At 37.7% G+C, this 25,824-nt stretch overlaps 1 protein-coding gene across 3 annotated transcripts in view; it reads right to left on the bottom strand.

The window, feature by feature from the left end:
* BBS9 (Bardet-Biedl syndrome 9) overlaps positions 1 to 25,824 on the bottom strand; it is a 265,204-nt gene that overhangs the window by 136,148 nt on the left and 103,232 nt on the right. For all 3 annotated transcript variants that reach the window (XM_016222276.2, XM_087821252.1, XM_016222277.2), the window contains 6 exons: positions 24,620 to 24,673; positions 19,361 to 19,463; positions 17,769 to 17,873; positions 15,383 to 15,397; positions 9,976 to 10,116; positions 5,698 to 5,793 (listed from right to left, as the gene is read on the bottom strand). In XM_016222276.2, the coding sequence (XP_016077762.2) occupies positions 5,698 to 5,793; positions 9,976 to 10,116; positions 15,383 to 15,397; positions 17,769 to 17,873; positions 19,361 to 19,463; positions 24,620 to 24,673 (514 nt within the window). The remainder of the gene's footprint in view (positions 1 to 5,697; positions 5,794 to 9,975; positions 10,117 to 15,382; positions 15,398 to 17,768; positions 17,874 to 19,360; positions 19,464 to 24,619; positions 24,674 to 25,824) is intronic.

The raw sequence follows: 25,824 nt of genomic DNA, 5'->3' as shown, positions 1-25,824 counted from the left end.
ACTTAGGGACTAAAAATTTTGCCCATTAAATTCAAAGCCCGTTAAATTGAGATCTGCAAAATCGAGGATTTACTGTACCTATAAAATGCCATCTATCTTTGAATTACAGAAAATTTAGATCAATCACAATTAGATACTGAAAAATACTGATCGAACCCTGGCTGGGTAGCTCAGTAGGTTAGCATGTCATCCCATACACCAAAAGATTGAGGGTTCAATTCTGGTCAGGGCACATGCCTAGATTTTGGGTTCAGTCCTCAATAGGACTCACGAAGGAGTCAACTAATTGATGTTTTTCTCTCGCATTAATGTTTCTCTCTCCCTCTCTCTCTAAAAATCAATAAAAGCATATCCTCTGGTGAGGATTAAATATATATATGTCAAAAAATTAAAACAATCTGATACAAAAAGTGTGCAGTAAAACAAGTAAAAAATCTAAAGCTTGATGAAAAATTCAAATACAAATAAATTTCTAGATATCCTGCAGCTACTGGAAATAAACTAAAAGTTTATATCCCCCCAAATTCGTACGTTAAATCCTAATGCCCAATATGATGGTACTTGGAGGTGGGGCCTTAGGGAAGTGATTAGGTCATGAGGGTGAAGCCCTTATGAATGGGATTAGTGCCCTCATCAAAGACAACACAGAGAACTGTCCTGCCCTCTGCTATGTGAGGACACAGCAAAAAGACAGGCATCCATGAACCTAAAGCAGGCCCTCACCAGACACCAGCCATACCAGAGCCTTGATCTTGGACCTCCCAGCCTCCAAAACTGTGAGAAGCACATTTCTATTATTTAAATGCCACCCAGTCTATGGTATTTTGTTATAGCTGCCCATATGGACTAAGACAGAACACTACTGTGACCAAGTATATTGCATGAATATTGCCAAATAATAGAATCGTAAAAATAATGAACATTTAAATAGATGTAATATTTTCTGTAACATTTTTTTACTTCAACTGTTTTATTTTCATCAATACATGCAGGGAAGAAATAAAACTAAATTTTTTGCAATAAAAAATTTATAATTAACTTGGGTTTCAGAAATATAAACAATTATTTAAGTTGCTTTTTTTCAGATTAGCAAAAATCAACAAGAATGAATGAGTCAAAGATTTATAAGGCATTATTATGATTATTAAGCATTTTCTCAGTATTTGTATTTCAAAATGGTTAACATTGCCCTGGAGAGTTTCCAGAGTATACATTTCATGGAAAAGAGAAATAAAAATCTATTTATAATATAACATGAAAGAAGAAAGTTGTATTTTAAAATATACCCTTACAATACCAGTAATTAAAATATCTGCCAAAATGAACATTCAATTTATTTTTTTTAATCTTTTTTCCTTTGCATCTTGTAATAGCATCTCAGTGGAAATAACCATTACAGCTTCCAAATGAAATAAATTTGGATGATTGGAGCTCAGTCAATTGCCATTCCTCTCTACTACAAATGGAGAAAATAATGGATTTAACTAAGCAGGGCACAAAAATGCATCACGTCAGTGTCTATTCATGTCAGAACATCTGAAGTTCATCAATATAAATAATGTTTATATTCATGTCATAAACAAAGCATCAGTGTAATTTATGCTATTTGGAAATTTTTAAATGTGAGATGGAAAGGCAGATGAAGGCCTTTTGAATCAAAAAGTTTGAGAAAATAATATAAACAATTTCAGTAGATATTAGTATAATATTCTAAATATACAAACTCTTCAATAGTAGTAGAAACTATAGATGATTTCTCTAGATTCACTTTTCAAAAGGCTTTTTCCAAGCTGGATTTATATAATTTGCCCTTTTCCCCTTGATAATACTGCTAAGAAATCCTAAGATAAATATTAAACAGTGATATAGTGATGAATCACTGCACACATTAAAATGCTCACAGTGGCATGGGGTAGGTTTCAGGTGACTTTGGATTTGATCATTACACTTATCGCTAAATTTTTTGCCTTCACTGAAAAACTATCATGGAGCCGCTACTGTATAAAATTCCCAGAACAGAAAAAAACCCCACTGATTTCTAAAACCCCATGCTCTATCAAGGATCACAATACCTCTTCCTCTTTGTGGAATGCCCTCCACCTAATAATCTACCATTCATCCTTCAAGATCCTTTACAAATAAAATCTCTTCTGGAACCTCATTCCTTCGGGCTTCAAGAGCACCTAAATTGGGCTTCCGTAAGCACACCAAGCACTTTTACGGGTTCTCTACCTGTTTTCTCTCCCATTTGTCCAGGAGCTTCACAAGAGCCACCACGGTTTTTATATCTAGTATGTCTGCTGAACGCAAAATGAACAGAGGCAAGAGCAAGCCTCTCACATTATTTCCTCTGAAGTTATTTTGGTTAACATGTTTTCAAGATTACCTATGCTGTGGGATATAAAACAGGAAGCAACAAACTCATAGGCACAGACAACAGTATGGAGGTCACCAGAGGGGAAAGAGAGTAGGGGGAGAATAAAGGGGGGGTAAAGGGGCCCAAATATATGGTGACAGAAAGAGACTACACTTTGGGTGGCGGGCCCACAATGCAATATACAGACGATGTGTTGTAGAAAATAGGTTTACAGTTGTATGTGAAACAGAGTTTATTCCTGTATCATTATTTCTTAATTATTGTATTCTCCATACGAACAACGGTAAACCTAATTTTGCCCACCCTGGAATGTATTAACCAATACCACCCCTGTAAACTTAATTTAAATAAATAAATAAATTTTAAAAAGATTACATATGCTTTCTCTTGGCAGATGCAAAAGAAAACCTTTTCCAAGGCCCAAACTTATTAATATACACGACTACAATGCTTTCATTATACTCCTGCCTGCAAGCTAAACAATCAAGAGACATGCAAGGACTTTAAACTTGACCATATTTGATCCAGCCCCTCTTTCTAGCATGTTAAAATCTTTCAGCATAGTCTTTTGGTGTGTTAGTTATCTTTTCCATTTCCAAAGGCCTACTTGAAGCTACATAAATTTGCTTCACCCTGCTTGTGACACTAGAGTATGTATTTACTCAGCACTCACTGCTCATGACCAGTTTAGCTGGGTACAGAAATCTAAGTTGAAAATCATTTCCCTCAAATCCTGTAGAAGACTCTCCCGCTGTCTTCTAGCATCCACTGATTCTGATGAAAGTTAAATGTCTTCCTGATTCCGGTTCCTTGAGTAGCTTGCTTTTTCCTTTTTAACCCTTGAGGATACGCTCCTGATCCTTAGTGCTCTAAGACTGCACAATAATATGTCTGGGTGTGTTTCTTTTTCTCACTCATTGTGCTAACATCAAATAGGCTCTCTTAATGGGACATGTCATTTCCTTGGAATCCTTGTCTCCATTGCTGTCCTCTCTATTATCAAAAGCCACTCCCCCAAGGTCACACCTTTCCTGATGAGCTTGTCATTATCTGAACCTGCAGTTCCTCTGAATTGACTTCAACATATCATTCGCTCTCTAACCACTATCTTATGTTCTTCTGGTTCTCTTGCTCTATAATTACTATTTCACAATGTAAGCCTCATTGACACTTGTGCACCACTGAATCCATTTTCACCATGTATCAGTTTTCTCTCATCTTTATTTCTCTTCTTATCATCTTAGATTGGGTAGTCCATTATTATAATCTCAAAGAAATATTTTATCTGCAATTCCATTTCAAAATCCCAGCCCTGAGTTTGGTTGCTTGGATGCTGATAAACAAACCGCTGTCAGGGAAAACTGTCTAAGGATGAGTGGTTTCACTTCAAAATTCAGGATCTCAAACTTCAAATGGGACCTCAACATTGCCTCATTCATGAGCTTGCTTTCTTATTTGTTCTCCAAGACAACAACGCCATACCTTTTCTTTAAATTTAGATATCATCAAAGCTCCCTTATTTCCACCAACAAATCTACAAAGTTCCCCTGGACTTAAACCCAATCCCTTCTGTCACAGTAAAGTTACAAAAGCTTGTCCTTCAATCTCTCTGGACACCCCTACTGCCTGCCCCCCAGGGTCTGCATCCCATCCCCTTTCTCCTTCTCAAAGACTTCATTGCTTTGTGAGTCCTTTCCCTCTCCTGATCATCAGCCTCTCCCACTTAACTCAATCATTTCAATTAACATTCAAATGTGCTCTAATATTGCTACTTTATAAACAAAACGAAATCCACACCCCCTACCAGCTACATCTCACTTCTGAATTACTGAGTTTGGTTGTCCAATTCTTTCTGAAAACACTACAAACTGAAAACCTGCAACACCAGGTACTCTAAATTTATCCCTGGATTAAGCTGCAACTTAGACTGCACCGACTTGAGCTCAGACAGAATCATATCTAGTAAATTGAGTTTTACCCTTATTTTTAAAGCTCTATGGAATTTGCTACTCATACATTATAACTGCGTAAGTATAATAATCACAAATATAGACAAGCTATAGAGACATTATTGAAGAAGTTAAGAGTCTCTGTGATATTCAGAAGAGAAATTGTATCCTGGACTCAGCATCACAAAAAAAGAAAAATGCCAGACACACATTGGGTACAAATTACTTCATTCCTTTCCTGGGGATGAATATTCTGATAGAGCAGTAGGGAGCACCAGCAACTGCCTCAACCCCAGAGAACTGTACTTTCTTTGTATCTATCTCCCTTCCTTACCAAGGGCATTTCCCAGGTAGAATTCTGTCACTAAAGCTAAAAAAGCCATCAGGGAATTGTAATGGCTACTTTTCAAGTTTCAGTTGACACAGTTCATTTAGTTCCTTATTTAAAAGGTCCTGTCCTGCTTGCACTATGGCACTGCCATCTATTCAGCTATATACCTGGATATCTGGTGTTATTTACATAACGGTAAAGCAATCATGCCCCACAGCAATGCCCTAGAAGTTACTTTATCCAGGAAAGAATAAATATAATGTATTAGGACACAAATATCCCCAATTTTGACAAAGAATAACTTCTTGCTATTAGTGATCTCAATTGCAGATTCATCATCCAGCATCACCAACTGAAGGCAAACAGGTGTGTGGAATTTCCCGAGGACAGCTTGGCAACAATTTTTAGTTTAACTAAAGAGACTAGTTTAACAAAGAGAAATGGACCAAATGGAGTCCATCATCCAAGTGAAGATGAAAGCTCTTCAAAACAAAATGGTGCTGCCCGGGCCAGGTGGCTCAGTTGGTTGGAGCGTTGTCCTGACACCAAAAGGTTGCGGGTTTGCTTCCTGGTCAGGGCACATACCTAGGCTTCAGGTTCAATCCCCAGTTGGGGTACATATGAGAGGCAACCAATCAATGTGTCTCTGTCACATCAATCTCTCTCTCTCAAAAAAAAAAAAATTAAAACATATCTTTGGGTGAAGATTTAAAAAAAAAAAAAAGATATAAGAATATACACACACAAAAATTAATTCCAGTTTCTGGTAGTCCCTAAAACCTAGTTCACCATATACCTATCTCATAAACATTTTCAATCCTTTCAATTCCTCTCTCAAGGGCTCCTCATCCCCAAGCAAAGATAAATATCTCTGATAAAATAGGATCCTAGCTTTATAACTTTTATGTCCTGTATACTTAATACCTCCACGCTCAGTTTTCACCATTTAGCCGCACATCACCCTTTGCAGAAATCCTTGACCATGGCGTGGTGCACTCAACAGAAAATGTCAGAAGCCGTAATGGCACGGTTCTACTTACGGGAGGTCTTGGAAGCAAGAAGAGTGACTTGGGAGCCGCCTAGGAAGCGAAAACCCATGACATTCGCCTGATCATCATCTGACTGGCTGGCAAAGCCTACAAAAAAAGAGAAAATCACCTTACATAACCATGAGGCAAGGCACCCACTGCTTGAAACGGGAAGCTTGGCTGAGGACACGTATGTTTTATGTCGCTAGTGATGTTTAAAGCCCAGTATGAATTATATTAACCAGTTTCCATATTAGCTTCCAACTGCTAAAATTCCTGCCCCACAAGAACACCCTGAAATCATCTGACTCCTTTCTCCCACTGGTTCACTCTAGGTCTCAGGCACGAAGAGCACAAGATGAACCTAAAACAAAAGGAAGGAAACTACCAGTGACGAGCAGAGTTGTGGGAAAACGAAGAGCCAACTGAAGGAGGCTACCACTGGCCAGGGAGGAAAGCACCTAAGCACCAAAAAAGATAATATTCCCCGGCCGGCCTAATGCAGTGGTTGAGCGTTGGCCCAGGCACCAGGAGGTCAGGGCTCGATTCCCGCTCTGGGCACACGCCGGGGTTGCGGGCTCGATCCTCAGTGGGGGGCGTGCATGAGGTGGCCGATCAATGACTCTCCCATCATGGATATTTCTATCTCTCTCCCTCTCCCTTCCTCTCTCTGAAATCAATAAAAACGTATTTAAAAAAAAGATAATAGCTGCAATTAAGTGAAACACATCAAATATAATTAAAGGGATGCATTTACGTTGATACAAAGAAAAAAAGCCAATTGCTCAGTCTTGGAGGACTAGAAAATCAACTCATCATTTTTTAAGTCAGTAATAAACACAGAGAACCAAGCATTTATGCTGACGATCCTGCTCAAATCGCACTACATAGCCCATAGTAGATAAGGAAAGGCTCTCCATGTAGAAATATTTCAGCCAAAAACTGAAGGAAGCTTGAAAGAAATAAAATATAAATATTTTCAACTTCCAATGAAAATTGATATTCAATGGCTGTTACCATCACACACAAAAAGAGGCAAACAGGCATCACGTGCCCCTGCTGAAAGTATCCACCACCACTATTAAGTAATGTGGCCAAAATAATGAAGCCTGACTGTCAGCTCTGGCAACAAGGTGGACAGAGAAAACATGAAACATCACAGGGACATAATCAGCGAAATTCAGAGAGTGGGAAACGCATAGGAAAAATAATCTGTACTCTTCAACAAACAATTAAAAAGGAAGGTGAAGGGGAAAACCTATAGAAAAGGAGATACCAAAAAATTCATATCAAAAAAATTGCAAAAACTTAACCATATTTGAATCATTACTCAAAACAAACAAAAATTATAATGGTGGAGACTTTCACTTGAGGCCAAGATGGGGAAAATGGAGGTAAAGTTGTCCTTCCATCTAAAACAACTGAAAAAATGGGACAAAAAGTATAAAACGCTTTTTTTAAGACACTGGAAATCAAGACATGAGCAACAATGATCCCTGACAAACAGCAGACAAACAGCAAACAAACAGAGAGAGCCTGCGGTTTCCCCAGCTCACTGCCCAGAGAAAGATCTCGAGGCCGCAGCACAGGGAGGGAAACCGAGGTGCAGCCCAGGCTTCTCCCCAAGAAGGGGAGACAGAGGCGGGAGTATGGGAAGGCCAAAGCAGCACAAGGTCACAGGGCAGGGTGGCAGAGAAAAACGCTAAAAGGGGGAGGCCTGCAAAGCGGTGAAGTGTGCCCCTTGAGCACACACCCGAGTCCTCATCAGTAGAAGCCTGTGGGGAAGCTCGGAGGCTGGGGACAGCACCCGGAGAGGTGACAGGGAATGGGGAACCCGTGATTGCACCCAGAGCAGGGAGCGAGCCCTGCTCTCTCGGGTCAGAAGTTCTGTCCTTCAATCAAAAATGGCAGGGCAGGCAAAGAAGGAAGGAAGGAACTACGATCCATAACAAGGGCTGTCAGTCACAACTAACTTGGGCGACACAGACCACAGAAGCAAACGAGGCCCTTTAAACAGCGGTTATGCTGTTCTATGTTCAAAGAAGTTCTGTTAGACACATGGAAGATATTTTAAGAAGAAAAAACATGCCATATCGAACTCTGAGAGATGACTGCTGCAGTGCCAGAGGTAAAAAATACAGAGTGGGGTCAAGCACATCACACCCTGCAAAAGAAAGTGACTTGACTATACAGCGATAGAAACTACCCGAAATAACACGCAAAGGGGAACGAAGGTTGGAAGAAAGAGCACCCCGGAACTCCGGGGCTCAGTGACAGATTTTTTAATTTTCCCTCAAGATCAATGTATGTGATATAGCTGCTCTTCTTCTGCAGTTCCTGGGTTTGTGTTCTTACAGAACATGCTGGAATCCCAGAACTGTTTAAAATACGCGTTCTTGGTAGTTTTTCCCGTTACCCTTTTCACAGGTACTTCTCACTCTTGGTATATATAAGATTTTTATGTGTTGATGTCAAATAAAGTTGAATCAAACTCTGTTTTTCTCACTTCTTCTTGGTTATCCATTTCTGAATTTCACTTTACTTTTGTAGTAAGAAAAATTAAAGTTGTTTTAAATATATCTATTTTTGCTCACACACAAAAAGGACTGAAATAAACAAATAGGAAGAGATTAAAAGTAGATTTATTTCTTCTCTATGAAGCTCATTACTTTTGTTTAGTTCAGTTAAAAAGTACATTTTCAATAGCAACTTTGACATCAACATATAAAAGTCTTACATGTCCCAAGAGTGAAAAATACTCATGAAAAGTGAAAAGGTGCCCAGAGTGCTTATATTAAGCAGTTATAGGCTCCAGCATGTTCCATACAGACACAAATCCAGGAACTCCCCCCCAAAACACGCTATATCACATACATTGGGTCTCGAGGGGAAATTTTAAAAAACCTGTCACTGAGCCCCATTTCTAAAGTGGCCAAGAAGCAAGTATATGCCGACCAGCCAGGACAGCTAGCCCCAACCCGGGAGAAAGGGGTGAGTCACCTAGGCCCTCCCGAGTTTAGGGACAGCCTGTCTGACCAGGAGAAAGCCTTCTCACGCCACCTCTGCGGCTTCCATCCTCCCACAGCGCACAGCAACCACTCAGGGGCCAGGGGCTTAAACGTTTTTCAAAGGCACCAATATACTCAGTGTGAAACATATAATTTCCTACTAAATTTCCAGGATAGTACAGGAGACCCAAGGAATTAATGCATTTATTTAAGATGTTATAAAGGTAGTCACTCTGCCTTTTTATAATCCAAATTTGCTATAAGAAAATTGACTGGGATGGAAGAAAAGGGAAGGGAAAAACCAAAATGTACAAAACTATTTGCCAACAATAGACATATATATACTCAAACTTAATCCAAACGAAAGAATACATCGATTGTAATAAAAAGCATTCCATTTTGAAGGCTTCTCATAGTTATACATAAATAAAGCTCTTTAAACACTTTAAATTAATGAAAAATATATCTTAAGCACTTTAAGTAGTTAATAACACGAAAGTTGACTTACCATAAATCGCTAAACCTTGTGGGAAATACTCTTTGTATTCTAAATCCTACCCACTAATGCAAGGGTGAGGATGCATCTCAGAGTCAACGGTGACGATTTTTAATGAGGGATTTAAAAGGGTTGGTTTAATTCCCAGATTTGTTTTTTTAATTCCACCCCATCACCAAGAAAGCAAATAGATGGAACACATTAGGAGCCCTAGCTATTTCAGGTGCTTTATCTTTTTTTCCAAGCTACTCCAGAAAGAAGGACTGATACCCGGGGAAAGTCACACCTTCACAAATTACCCCAATGAAGCTTTATACACGAGCCCCTTCTAAAGGTCAGAGGCGGAGAGTGAACACTCGCCCCCCGCAGTTGCCCAGACAGCAGAACTGCTAAAAGCGCCCACTTAGGCAATTACTTTTCAGGGGCCTGAGACTGTACTTTAAATAAGTACATATCCAAAAACCTACAACGAAAATGAATAATAAATATTTACATTCCAAGCTAAAAACTTCCACAGTCTGAAGAGCAACATTTCACGCCTTCACCTCTGAATACTCGAGCAGGATAATGATGCTGCTAGCGTTACCAAACTGAAAAGGTGCACCTCATTACCTGGTGATACAAGCTACTCGCCTTTGAACAGGCACGGCAAAAACCCTGAGGCATTTTTATATTCTGACTTAGCAGCCAACTGATAATTACCCCATCATTACCGGCTGGGGAAGGATTCCCTGCTAAATTCTTCACATTTCTGATATCACAGGCATGTTACTTCAAAAGTCCTACCTGGGAAGAGACTGAGGAGGCTGACTGGAGGTCTGTTGGTATCAATAGTTAGTTTGTGGCTTGCAATTTTTGAAGGCTGACCTGGCTGGCAGATTAATTTCAGGGGAAGCCTAAATTTACATTGGATAACTCGAGGAATGCCTGAAATAAAAGGAGGGAAATGGAGAGTCATACATTTGACAAATAATTACACACACACTAACAGTTTGAGTAGCAAGACATCTTAGTTTAACAGTTTGCTGCCTGCCCTGGCCGGTGAGCTCAGTGGTTAGAGTGTCGGCCTGCACACCAAAGGGTCTCGAGTTCGCTTCCCACCCCACTCCAGGCGTCTTCCGGAGACAACCAGTTGATGTGTCTCTCTCACACTGACATTTCTCTCTCTCTCACCCTCCCTCCCTCCTTCCCACTCTCTCTGAAAAGTAATGGAAAAAATATCCTCAGGTGAGGATTAATAATAAATAAATAAGTAAATAAGTAAATAAAGTTTGCTGCCTGCCCATTTTGTCTAACATAACTGAAATAACTGCACATTATTATCATAATTCACAATTTTATATTATTGTCAAAGATTACAAGGCCATATTAGGGGATCACTTGCAAGGTATATAAATGTCTAACCACTATGCGGTACACCTGAAAGTAATATAAAGTTGAATGTCAGCTGTAATTAAGAAATAAAGAGTATTGCAGAATTTTTTAAAAGTGCAAGGCAAAATAAAATCTTAAAAAGGAACACAGGCATGAGGTCTGCCTTTAATAGTAATACCATATTTTAAAACTCACAACACTTCAACACTATCTATACAGTTAGAGTCAATTACTGAGCTGACACTAAACTAAGACCTTCAAAGTTCTAGCCTTAATTTAAGACTATCAGCTAAAATGAGTAATAAATATGCAATTTACATAAAAAAGGCTTTAGATGGCCACATTTAATTTCTCTACCCCCCAAATTTTTTAACCTTTAGCTTTACTTATTGAAGATTCAAATTACAATGAACAATTTGCAATGAATTATGAGCATGAAAGCAGAATTTGCTCTACTTGAGTTCTACTGAAGTTCATGACATTTTATACATTAATATTAAGAATATTATCTTCATATTAATTAAGTTTTTCTCAATCCATTTAACTTTCCATAGCACTGTTAAGGGACATTTTGAAAGGCTTCCACAGCCATTCAATTGCCAATTTTTTCCATTATTATACAGGGATATTGAAACAGGTTACTGAACAATAGATAACACTGAAGAGTTTTATGTCAGAATTAAAAGTTTTTAAAAATCAATTCTTTTCGATATTTTTACAGAGAATGAAACTGAAACCAAAGCAAATTAGGCTCCCTACTTAAGCATCTATAGAAGAGCAATTCTACAACTTCAGTGTTCTCTCCTTTCATTCTAGGATTCCATTTCTGCTTGGGTAAGATAAAAGAAAATATACAGAAACCAGTGTCTCAGTACACTGCTGTACTCTACTTGAGGAACACGCATTAAATTCCTTTATTTCTCTACAGTGGAGTCAGAGAACAGCTTAAAAATAGCAAAGTTAGAGCAGTCCAAGTTTAGGGACATGATCCCAAATTAGCAATAGATTTTGTTAAGCCCACTGGAGTTGAGCGGCTTGCTCCGCACCCAAGCTGGGACTATACTTTTCAGTATTACTTCTTCACTGGGATAGTGGGAGATCATCAGCAATGGGAAGACGTTGATATATGAGGTCAATTAAAGACTTTTTCAGAACATATTTGTCATTCTCTTCAGCATAATCTATTATCCGTCAAATTTTACGTAGCACATTTTTTGCTCATAACCAACAGATGTTAAATTCACTTCTCCTGGAATCCTAGACACAAAGTATCACTGGTGGCTCTTCAGAAAGGTCCCAGGGTATTATTTCCCAACATTCTGTGAAATTTTAAAGGCATGCTTATTTGTACTTTACAACAGTAAAATGTTTTAACTTAAAATATTATGGTATTGTGATCTAAGCTACTGCTCAAACCACAACTATGAACATCAGCACACAAAAACATCACAGAGCATTATTTTTTCCAATTTCATATATTCCACATATCCCCAAATTATAGAACTATACCTACTAATATGTTACCTCTACAGTATATAAAGTATAGCCTCAATTAATGGATTCAGAGAGGAAATAACAAGGGACCTGAAACCTATTGTCATTTCCTTCATTTTTAATTAACAGAATAACGGGGGAAATGCTTCACCTGATAATTCTGTGCATGCACAAAAATAAGCTCTCTTCTATATACTTTGAACCAAAGTCTGAGCTAACTATTCAGGCAAAAGTTTGCTGTAAATGTTCTTCAAAAACTATACTGCCAAAACCGTGGCTCTATTTCACTTGGACCAGGTACTGATTGAATTTGTGGTAAAAACATTTTAATCATGATCAACAACACTAGCCTTAGGCTAGTGAGTCTATATTTGAATGTTGTTACTAGATCTCCAAGAACCCAGAGCTAAAGAAACTGGTGGTGTATGTATGCTTTCAGAAATGGAAACAAGTGGATTGTAAGCCCTAATAAACTCAACAAGGGAAATACATTATAACTCAATTCACAGTCTAGTGAGGTCAGTTAATGACAGTATCTCACATTAGGGCAATAGTCTGCATTTGCTAAGATTTGTAGAACCCCTCCTGAATTTCCTTTTTCTCAGGAACTGTAAACCTGTTTCATAGAACATTTGGAAAACATTATTTTGAAAAATCATGACACTCATACTTAATAAAATGATTATGGTTATTTTCTAAATGATGGCAGCTTGAAAAGTTTTACCATTGGGGGGAACATGAAAACCTTTAGAAACCAGTTAGAAGAAACCTTATCTTTAAAAAGAATAATCACAGTGCCAGTATTTTATATTATTTCCCACCAAATTAAAACCCAAGCATTTCAAAATACAGTCTCTAGTATTTAGTCATGGGGTTTATCAGAGACACACTTCCACTGAGATTTACATTTTGTTGAGAATCCTGAGATGTAAAGTTGGCTACCAATTACTCTTTAGGCTACGATTATCTAAGAACCTGAAGCCAGAGACACTTAGGTACGTGCGAGTGTGCACATGGGCGTATCTATAATACAAAGGAAAGAATTACATGCATTTAAACACTTTCCAACCAGCTTTCAATTCAGTTGAAAGAGCCTTAACTGGTCCTAACTTCGCCTACCATTAGCAATAGCTTCTCTATGTATTGGCAAATGAGTTTATTCAACTCAATACTATGCTGAGAGAAAAGAAAAATTTGGTCATTTATAACATTCAAATACTGGCCGGCTCATTCATCAGATGGACTTCATGCGGCAGCTTTTACCAAATATAATCACCTCTCCTTCAAACGCTTCCCTTTCTAGCCCACTGGAGGAAACGGGTGATCGCAACTACTGCAATGCAATTAATCACAAAATTACTTAGCACTTAGGGCGAAAATTCACATCAAAACCACTCCTGCCCGAATGATTTTTCCAGGAAGAAAATTCTAATTACACCTGGCACACCCTAGAGCCCAGTATCACTGTCAAGAGGGAAGCCAAAATGTGCTTTAAAAGACGGCGGGGGGGGGGGGGGGGGGGAGGAACATATATATCAGAGTAGAATAACTATGTGTATGTATTACACTTCTACACAACGCCTGCAGAACTCTTTCCAGGGGCCTGCTAGAGTCATTTCATACTGAAAACAAGGAACCCCGCGGCAGTAGCAGTGTCTGGAAGCCAGGGCTTCCTTGATCCCTTCCTGTTATGTCTGGCTATGTACTGTGCTCCATCTGCAGGCCCGTGTTACACTGCATGTGCCATGTAACTTTAATGCAGAAATAATGGAGACAAACTCCAAGGGCAGCATAAAACTTCGTTTGCTTCCCTCTTTCCACGTGTAAGAGCATAAAACCTCATTTGCTTCCCTCTTCCCACATGTAAGAGCAAGACTGCTATCTGCACTGCAGCCTAACTGTATCAATAAAATGGACCAGTCTTTGAAATCTGAAGCCTGTGTGCAAAGTGAGAGCTCTGTGGCAGCGTATTACTTACTGTCTTGCCTGCTAGCTAAGGCTAAGTATTTCAACTCTACTCCCCAAAGCTTAATTATAATTTTAAAATAGATCATGAGATTATTAAAACCAGCTTTAAGCTTTGTGCTGAAATACTAAAACTTCCATATACTGTGATTTTTTTTTCTCCTATCGATTGGGAATAAATTTACAGTAAGAAGGAATAAATTAGTTTCAATAATAACTTTAACTGACTTTTTTAAACCCAAAACAAATCATTTAAATAATAATATAGTATTTTACAAAAGTAAATGCAAATCTCATCAGCTACATACAATTTTGCCAAATAAAATATAAATATTCATTATTAAGAATAGGTTTTTTAATAACCCAAATTCTAATTTGACAAGTTTACTTTATGTTATTAAACTAATCACATACTTCTATTAAAATATTTCTCATATTTTCACCTTCCAAATACTATGCAACTGAGGTTGTTGGCATCATCAAAACTGTATGAGTAAATATTGCCATTATTTTTAAGTATTTTATATATTTATTACTAATTAATTAACATTGCTATCTAACAGTTATCTAAAATAGCTAATACTAAAATAAACAACCAAATAAAGTCTTGTCTAGGAGGAAAAATAATCCAAGTAGAAGATTCTTTTATAGTGCCTGTTGTTTACTCTAATATTGCATAACTCAAAGGTGAGTGCTCGAACCCTGCTCTCAGAGAGCTCAAAATCTACTCGGGGAACCTAAGGGACAAACATAGTGAAACTGATATTATGGTAAGCATTACAGCAGAGTCATACACAAAGGTTTGGGGGAATACAAAGTGGGTTAACAATTAACACTGACCGGGCAGATTCAAGGGGTCAGGCCTTTGATGACATTCCCCACAAACTATAAACAAGACCCAGCCCAGGCGCGGGGAATGAGCACGGGGCACTCTGGCCAGAGGCAGAGGCGGGTCTGCTGGGCCACACAGACAACAGGCAACGCAGGATTCAGTGGCAAACACCCCTTGGTCTTTACTGGTCCTTTATTTTAGTGAAATAAGGTAACAGAGCATACAGGTGAATCACCAACGACTTGCAGAAATAACTTGTCAATGACACGTGATGTTTCTTTTTAGCATCACGGAGCTTCGTCCTTTCTCATGACTCTGAAACAACTAACACTGAATGACAAGTCTCTCCGGGAGGAAGCACCTAGCAAGCTCTCCATAGCTGGGTCAAGGAACTGAATCATCCTTAAACAGGGTTCCATAGATGAAAGAGCAGTCCACAAAAAGAGCTAATTCATGGTATGATACCAATTCAATTCATCGACACATTTCAGCTCAGAAATTCACTTCGTTCTAAATGATCTTCCTTACCTTCAGGATTTCGATCTGTCCATCAGAAGCAATGCAGACAGGTTAGGGAAGAAAGAAACAACCAATTATCTATGGTAACATTTCAAAACAAATTTAATACATATCTGCTAAAAAATACAAATCAACATTTTCAAGTTTCTCACTGACGATTTAAATGGCTCTCCGATAAAAATGAGTGAAGTTAAGCCACAAATGAAGAGTAAAACATGAGTAACTGAAATCCAATGATGTACCTGCATTTCCATTCTCAGAAGTCCAGGAGAGTGTGTCAGTCTAGCGTAAATGTGGCAAAAAGAGGTAGAGATATATGATCTAGCCAAACAGCAAACCAAATTGAATATGTAAATGGCATCAAGAGCATTCTATGAATTGTTGGGGGAAAAGTTGAGTGAAAGGCCAAATACATAATAATATTAATATTTCCAATCAGTCTTGCTGATATCATAATTTCAGCTGGTAGATGATACTATGGAGTAATGTCTTTGGGTGGGTGGGGGGCTTGTCTTGATATTCTTCTACTTTTATAGACTTTTTTTACTTTAATTCCTAATAAACTTTCAACCAATTAATGCTATGCTCTTTGGTTTAGCAATAATTTATAATCTTTGAAATTCTGACTATAGAAAAGCATAGTAGCTAAAAATGGTACATGCAACAAGCTCCCAGATCTATTTTACAACTTTATAATGTATTTTTAAGCATTTTGTCCATTTGCTATGTAACCTATTTCTATCTTTTAAATTTATTTTCAAAGAGTGTCACTATTTTTCCTTGAAAACCAATGAAACAACAGTCTCTACACCTGCATATTCAAAGTGTAACAAGGGTAAAATGTATAATAATGCCTATCATTCTTGAGATGCTCAATTAGTGATAAATAACCTAGAGCTTTTTAGCCAAGTGTTTCTTATTTCTTAAATACGGAAAAAATTTCAATGTTCTTTTCAGAAATATGCCACTAAAAAAATCCATCATTCTTTGATCCCTTAAAGTTTTATATTTCTTTCTGAAGCCAGCTTTCTCAAAGCCATTTAAAAACAAAATATTTATGTAATCCCAAATTTTGAAAATATAGGTAAATGGCTCAAGTGGTTACCTCTGGCTTAAAATGAAATTTTCAACAATTTAAAGCAAAATAACTTACAAAGCAGAAGAAATAGATTTTGTAAATATAGTAACGTTATAAAATAATCTCAGAACATAAAATTGTCAATGCATAAGCCCAAAGATTCACTTAGACAAAATAAAAACTACAATCATTAAAAACATTGCTAAAAGAAAGTGGGTATCAACAGAGAAAAAACTAAGAAAACTGTATAGAAATGTTTAAAAAAAGCAAATGTAACATTGCTGAAATACCTTATTATCGGTTACACTACATTTAACCATTTTTTAAAAAAGCAATGACGAATTACTCTTACTCTGCCAATCAACTGTCAAATTTATCATGAAAAATTCACTATACAGGGAAAAAATATAAAATTGACCCAATTAAGTTGAAACTTATAATAATTGAATCTCAACTGAACTAAAGATAACCTTTTTCCCCTTCTTTCAGCTTTACTGAGATATTATTGACATATGTAAGTTTAAGGTACACAGCGTGATGATTTGATACACGCATATATTGCAAAAAGATCACCACTAAAGGTTAGTTAAAATCTCCATCTCCTCTTATAATTACCATTTTTGTGGTGATAACATCTGAGATCTTCTTTCTTAGCAACTTTCAAGTAGAAATAGAGTATTGTTAATTATAGTCACCACACTATACACCAGGCCCCAGAACTATTTATCCTAGAACTGGAAGTGTGCACCCTTCACCAACATCTTCCCATTTTACACACTTCCCCCAGCCCTTGGCAACCATCGTGTTATTAAAGATAACCTTTTTCACCTAAAAATAGTTTTTTTTTTAAAATACAGATCAAATTTTAGTAGATCTGTTCTTAAAAGTTTTAGCATATAAGATCCTAAAGGGTATCCGTCACTAAAACAATATCTAAAACTCTGAACGCTGCCTAATATTTGAGTAAGCCATGATAGTCTTTTTATTGTATTCAGACTTTTCTCTTTTGTTCAAATAGATGAAGTATGACTAGATGCCACTCTTCTAATGAGTAAAAACATATCATATTTGCTATTAATTGAAAAGACAGAATCAAACATCATATATAGAAATCTACTAACAAGACTTATCACTAATTATTCAGAACATTAAACTAATTTGGACATACAATTTTATTTAACACTAGAAAAGAATATCTTTTTATTTAATAATATTTTACAATGTGTTTTCCCATCTTAATTTTTAAACGTTTAACTCATAATGACAAGTGCCAAGGAGTGATTAATCTGATAAATTCCTGAACAACTGTGTATTTACCTGTTGGTCTGGAGTAAGAAACAACAGCATTTCCTTCCAGTTCCGGTGGCGCATAACTTCCTTTCAGAAAAACAGAAAAGGCTACTGTTCTAGTCATCTCTGGTGCTATAAGCAATGCAAGAGCAATATAAGTTAAATAATTCAGCACAATGATTATTAGCAACAGTTAAAATTAGGCCTATACTGCATGCTAGCTACTGTCCTAAGCACTTCACATGGATTAATTCACTTTAATCCTCACAACAATCCTATAAGGTAGGTGGTATTACTGTCACCACTCTTTTTTTTTTTTTTTCCAGGAGGAAACTGGCTACAGAGAGATTAAGAGGCTTGCCCAAGGTCACATAGCTAACGCACAGCTGGGGACTGGGTGCCAACACTCTACACCACTGCTCGTCGTCACGCAGGTGACTAGGCAGCATGAACGGGGAAAAGGGTACCCAAAGGGGCAGGAGAATTTGGGAGTGCGGAATATGCTTTCTCATGGTTAGAACAGGCTGCAGGGGAAATCGAAGGGGGGGACTGGACATGATGTAACTGCAACCGTAGACACAGCAGACTGTGCACAGCCTCCTGATTCATGTACTTGACCTCCAGCCTGCGTCAGAGAGTCATAAGAGGTTTATTAACTGGGAAAATAAATGGTTCAGAATGTGTCCTAAAAAGATAAACTGGAAGTATTGTGAAAAATTAGAAAATAAAGTGAGAAACCAATGGTTTGATATCACCTCCAAGGTTACTTCAGTCATTCAACCATTCCTTCACTCATTCAGTGAGTATTTATTAAGTTCCCACTACCTGCCAGGCACTCAGGTAAGGGTTGGTTATACAAAGGCAAAAAAGAGAGAGGTGTTCCTGATTTTGTGAATAAGACATAGGCTCCCCGGCTGGACAGTGGCCATAAACAAAGAAAGAAAAGAAAGATGATTCAGAAATCACTTTAACAGGACCAGTGTTGACTTAGATGTAAGTGGTCAGGGTGAGAGATTCCATTCAAAGATTTAGAGTTGCCATTTACGACCTGCCTACTATTTTAGGCATTATTGCAGATACCTTACATAGATTCATTTTTAATTAAATCCTCAAATCAGCCCTACAAGAAAGACATCATTAGCCCCTTTCTGCAGATTAAAAAAAAAACTGAGGCACCAAGTAATTACTAAGGTAGTTTGCCCAAGGTTACACATAGAGTCAGGGCTAGGATTCAAATTCAGGCCAGACTCCAAAGTCAATATTCTTTCTTCAAACATTACTGACTCAATAAATAGCTCACTAGAGAAACACCAATAAAGAAAACCTTCCAAATTATAGTGTTTAAGTACAATTACAGGTCCATCTAGCCTAGGAAAGCACTTGGAAATCTGTAATTACTGCAGACTCAACAGCCATTCATTGAATGTCCACGCCTGATGCACAGAGGAAAACACCATAAGCAAACCAACACAAGCATTCATATCAGGAAGATGCCAGTCTCACGATTCAGGCAAGAAATATACCCATGAAATGAACACGCTAATAAAATAAAATTTTAAGTTAAAAAAAACAAAAACCCTCACACCATGATGGACTTTAAGCCAAAACAAAACACTTACCCATCAATTCAAAAGTGAATTGGTCACGTGACAATACTAAAGGTGGCTGCACATAGACTGATAACTTGGCTTTTTGCAATGCCACTCGGCTCTGCAGTGTGACCTAAGGAAATAGAAATTGTTATTAATTGAAAATTACATTCTATCCAAATTCATAAACTATCACAACTACTTAAAAAATCACTAGCAAATAATTAGGAAACATCATCTGAGCAAAAAGGAGTAGCCACAAAACATAACGTAACATAAGTGGTCGATTAAAATGTGCCACCCAGTTGGAGACTGGGCCAAGGAGTTGAACAGACTTTTCTCCAAAGAAGATATAGGAAAGGCCAAAAAGCACATGAAAAAATGTTCAATATCTTTAACCACTATGACATACAAATTAAAACCACAATGAGATAACACTACACAGCCACTAAAATGCTATGATGAAAAGGCCAGATAAAAATAGGTGTTCGAAAGAACATAGAACCCTTATATATTGCTGACAGGGATGTAAAATAGTACAGTCACACACAAAAAGTTTGACTGTTTCCTCAAAAATTAAACATAAATTTACCATACGATCCCCCGATTCCATGCCAAGAGAAACGAAAACATATGTTCATGCAAAAACTTGTGTACAAATGTTCAAACCAGCATAATTCATAATAGCCAAAAGTAGAAACAACCCAAATGTCCATCAACTGATGAATGGATAAACAAAACACAGTGTATCCATGCGATGAAATACTACTAGGTAATAAAAAGAAATGAAGTACTGACACATGCTACAACATGGGCAAACCTTAAAGGTAGTATGCTAAGTAAGAAACGCTAGTCGCAAAGAAACACAGGTTGTATGATTCCATTTATATGAAATGTCCAGAATAGGCAAGTCTGTAAGGACAGAAATAGACTTGCAGTTGCTGAGGGCTGGAGTAGGGGGTATGAGGTGCGAGTGGGACAGAGGAAGGCAACAGGAGTGACAGCTAACTGGTATGGGACTGTTTTTAGGGGAGATGAAAATGTTCTAAAATTAAATTGTGGTGATGGTTCAACAACTCCGCAAATATTTGTTAAAAGTCATTGAATTATATACTTTGAGTAAATTGTATGGTGTCTGAATTATATCTCAATAAAGCTATTAAAAATGTTCTACCCTTATCAGAGTAATCGCTTTGTAAATTATATAAATGTCTAATCACTATGCTGTACACCTGAAACTAATATATTTTATGTCAACTATAATGAAAAAGTCTTTCCTCAATGGCTAATAAATATTACATCATGAAATATTATATGTGTTCATTCCTCTTTTCATATGTAGATGTGGCATCATGAATTATTTTTCTCAACCAGTATCAGTGCATTACATTTTACACAAGTTAATTAATCTCTAAAGATTTCCTTACTGGGTGGATAGTTACTAGCTTAGAAATATATCACAGTGCTACATTTTCTTCTATGGCTTAAAATAAAAATATCTGACATAACTAACTCTAGAAAATATCAAAGAATGGCAATATTCACTGCCTCATTTCTAAGCTGGCTGGATTTCCAAACTGGTGTTCTTGCTTGATGATGCCAAGAAAACCTCCCCACTCCAATCAGAATCAATAGTTAAGAACACTGGGGTAACAGTTTGCCCGTAAGTAGGTTGGGGATGGAGAGAGATGGCCAGGACTCCTGTCAGGACCCTGGGGAGGAACGTCAGTAGAAGCCATCAGGCCCAGTGACCTTTACTGGGCCAGTGAGAAGGGGCATCACTCTCATGCTGTCAAAGAAAAGGCTCCAGGACCTGGCTTCCACTGGGCATGCCCTCTCTTTGGATTTTGTCTCCTAAATGTCGGCCTCTTTGAATAATCTCGTTTGGATGAGTTCAAGTGCTGATGTGGCAAGCCAGACGTTTATCACAGTAGACCTGGGTACCGGTAACTTTTTTATAGCTCTTCAGGTGACATCTACATATAACCAGAGTTGACGAGCACTCTCTACCTGACCTTTGCTATGGAACAGTGCAGTCTAGTTACTAGATGCTAGTAAAACAGAAAGATACATTTCCTTATTAACTGACATAATGCAAGGACATACTTATTTTTAAGGAAAGCAGTTTTGAATTTTCTCTTAGGTAAAAGGTGTGTATCACCTATTCCTTAATTACATATATACACACACACACATATGCATATAATAGAGAAACCATATACAGCAATATCCAGCTGGCCCACAAACATATACATGTAATTAGAGTCAGAAAATGTCTTGTATTAACGTTGAATAATGTGGGTATTCTGTAAAATTTAAAAATAAGTCAAACCTACAAATTTTGACTTACAAAGTAAAATTTTCAACCACTGATGCAAATAAATACAATAAACACAGCAAATGAACAATGAATCCTCAATTGCTACTTTATAAGCCCTGGGAACACATGAGGGGAATCTGCCTCCCACAAGGAAAGCTTCCTTAATGATGTCTGGCCATTGCAAATATAATACTTTTTTAGTAAACCTGACGGCAATTATGAGAAGAAACTATATAAGCACCACAGACAACATTCTTTCAAGTAATTAGTCCACTGAATATATGGAAAACAATTTAAATATTTGTCTATTAATAATAAGACAATGCTAGCCTATACATACATTTTAAAATTAAATTAATCCTACTAATGATAACTATTAGCAGCTTTCTATATCCATAGAATGATGCTAATAAATTCTTTATGTGCATTATCTCACTTAATATTTACAACATGGTGAAACAGCTACTATTACTATAGACCACTTTATAGAAAAGACAACTGTGGCTCAGAGAGACTAATTTGCCCAGGGCCATTCTGTTTTTTAGTGGAGGAACCACAATTCAGCTTCTGTCTGCCAGAATCTGGAGCCCATGCCCTTAATCTACTGGGGTTAAGTCTCAAAACAACTCTGCAAATGTAAAGGTATCCCCATTTTACAGTTAGTCTAAAAACAGAGCTTCAGGGAAGCTAAGTAAATGCCCAAGACCATCAAGCCAATGTTTGCAAGAGAACTGAAAACTTGGTTTAAGAGTGAAAACGAAAACTCCTGAAAGCAGTAAGAAGCCGTTTGCGAGAGCAGACATTCTGACTCTGCCTGGCTAACGATGGATACCTAGACAAACGTCACGCAATTTTACATTGTCACAAAAGTGTCTGCATTTGATTTAGATGCACCATAATGATAGCTCTCACACAGATTCACTGAACCCCAACAATGGGCAAGGCACCTTCAAAAGTGAATCAAGGAGGTGTGTGACGAAAATAACTACAGTAACAAAGAAGAGCTGTGCTTAAGCCAAAAAAAAGAGTCGGAGACTTGGCCAGATCATAAACCTCATATTTTAAGAGAAAAATAATTATAGAATATTAAGGGGAAAATATAAAACATTAATACAAGAATTTTCCATGCTATTTTCCGCTTCTAACAAAATGGAATAGGATCCTTAGGAAATATAATACCCAATTTTTATCCTAGGTATATGACGACGGCTGCAGGGGCCAGGTATGAACGAGCCACTCTCGCATCACGCACACATACTCAAGGTAGCCACAGCTTCGCTCACTTGGAACGGATGGAAACAGTTGCTCAATTAGCAGGATTTATTATGATGGAAACCTGCATGGTTATATATCTTGGCTGCTGTTGTTATAAGAGGCTATAAGGGGAGATTAATAGCAGAAATGTGTATAGAAACTGTCAGACGGAATCAGAAAACCATTGTGTCTCCTGTCAGAGTCCAGCTGATCATGCGCAAGCCTCGGGGCGCCTTCTTTCTCGCCCTCTCACAATGCTGAGAAGGAAGTGCACTGAGAACGACTTAGTCATTTGCAAATATAGCAAGTTCCACTGATGGAGACTTTTCCAGCAGTGTCACTCCACCGTTTGAAGGTGGCCATGACATGCGAAAGAAAGCCTAAGAGCTGCATGGGACGGAGAGGTGTGTTTACTTATAGCGATAAGCAGCAGTTGGCGGGAAACTAGCATGAACGGTGTTATCTGGTTTAGGTACAAGCCTTTTCTGCAATTTATAGTGTGCGTCTGAGTTATTGTGTGTATGTGTCTGAACAGTATCAGTAGATAGACATAAAAAGGGTTTCCCCACACAAAAGTCTATAGATCATTCCTGGAACTCTGCAGGGTTTGGGGGATTTTTTTTTTCTTAAGCGTTTGATTTCTTGCCACTAATGCTTTTCCAGACTCAGAAGTATTAATGAGATAGAGCCTTTGATTGAATAGGGGAGGGAGACTGGGGAAAGACCACCCTTGTTTCCAGTGGCGAGAATCCAAAAAAATTAGCTTAGGAAACTGTTAAAAGATTGGGCTCCCTTCAACTTCTACCACAGATCCCCACACCAGGCCCACCCGCTGGGCCTAGTGCAAGCGAACACAATTGCTAGAGCCTGGTACCCTGTCAAGCTCCTCCAAGGACAGCAACCCATAATCTAAGAAAATAGAAAGGCCTGTCCAAGTTTTGACTGAGCAAATCGCCAAGATCCACAACGCTCCCTGGCTCCCAGCTCCGGGCATGATAAATATTGTCAGCTTAATAATGTGCTGACTGATTACCACGCTTTAATCTAAACGCCGTAAGAGGCTCTACATATGAGTCCTTGTCTACAATTCAACAACGACAAGACTAAAAATTTTTAACCCAAACCACATCCTTCATGTTCTATTTTTTAGGACTATCAATTTGTCACTACTCTACTTTGTGGCTTCTTCATTTAATATTTTCCTGCTATAAATACACCCCTTTAAAGCTAATATTATGGCAGATAGATGGCTGGGAATTCTTTTCAGACACACTTATAGTCACACATGGAAGACGGATATTATTAGCATTCACATAATTCCCAAGTATGTATATATGATGCTTCAATCAACTGGTTGGTCTATTATGACACTCATTGGTCTATGGTGATGACATAATTCCTTTAGCTTATTTAAAATGTTAATTTCATTTCTATAAAAAAGACCCTGGATCAAACAACACATTTAAATAATGGCAGGAGTAAGTCATAACAGTTGTTTCTATTATATACATATTGCTATGAATACAACTTTCAGTTTTATATTTGTAGAAAACAATGAAGGTTATCAAACCACCACTCAAGGCTGAGGAAATGGTACAAATTCCAAGTGTTTGTTTGACATTTCCATTGGCTATTTATAGAGCGACAACAGCAACAAGTGTGATGAAATGCGTAATACTGTTTGCACATTACAGTCCAGGACCACGGCACAATACCTTCACTGTGACTGAAGGGGCGAGGTCAGTTCCCACTTCGACGTCAGGAGCTTGCTGTAAACACACAGAAGAAAGGAAGGAAAGAATGGTTTCAATGTCACACGTCGATGAGTGAACACAGGGGCGCAATGTATACTCTGCCCACAACATCGGGACGAGCTGTAAATGGTTTATCCCTCCAACGACAGACTCACGGAGCCAGTGTGACTTTCCGGATGTCTTCATCTAGAAAATCATGCGCTAATATCCAAACATCCACCTTCCCCCCCAAAAAGGTCACAGATTTTATTAAAGCTCTACTACCAAGTTTACTTAAATGTTGAAACTAACTAACTCTATTAGCTCGTCCTTCATATTATACAGAACAAGGCCCCCTTGTATTTCTAAGACAAATGATGCCATTCTTTTCGGCCCTTTTATTTTTAATGTGCCAAAGGTATGTTTTCTTCTGATTAATAACATGAATATGTATCTAAGACATGCAACTAATAATATAAAGATTGAGTGGCCTTACACCTAGAAAAGAAAATCAAAGTAGGAGTATGATTTTTTTTTTTTCACTAGCTCAAATCATAAACTAGTTCCATCTTTGAGCATCAGCTCACATTACTTGGCTCTACCTATCAAAGAACTCAGAGTATAATATAATAGAGCAGACATTTCCTTATCATTTATAACTTTTTTATACATTTTATTTTTTAGAGTGGAAGATTGAGAGAAAAATATTCTCCTTCTGTGACAGGAAAACAAAGGGATAACATATTTTTGGTAATGTCCATATGAACTCCCAGGGAGCAATTAAGGGCCTAAATCCCTGTCCAACCAATGAATAGATCCCCTGCACTTTAACTTAACCTATCTGAAATGTTTTTACTAAGAAAAACTAAGCCACGTCTGAGCAATAGAGAATGCTGTAATGGGCAGCAGCATAATCAAGAACCGGGAGATTCACATTATATTTATGACTCCACAGGAAACCATATATACACTCAAATCCAACATCTCCATCAAGAAGACAGGATAGCAAGGCTTGTCTCCTCTCTAAAAGACCCCATTCTAATATAAATTATGTTATGTTTTTAGATGTGTGCTTTCATATCAATGATTCAAAATAAAATAGTAAGCCAGACTTTTTGCTCTAGTATTACTTAAAATCCAGGAAATGTTTTACATTTAGGTGTCCAAAGATCTAGAAAGGAAACAAA

This window comes from Miniopterus natalensis, chromosome 10 (assembly GCF_054644295.1).
Source record: "Miniopterus natalensis isolate mMinNat1 chromosome 10, mMinNat1.hap1, whole genome shotgun sequence".
NCBI classification, from domain to species: Eukaryota; Metazoa; Chordata; class Mammalia; order Chiroptera; family Miniopteridae; genus Miniopterus; species Miniopterus natalensis.
This window is presented reverse-complemented; position numbering and strand designations above follow the sequence as displayed.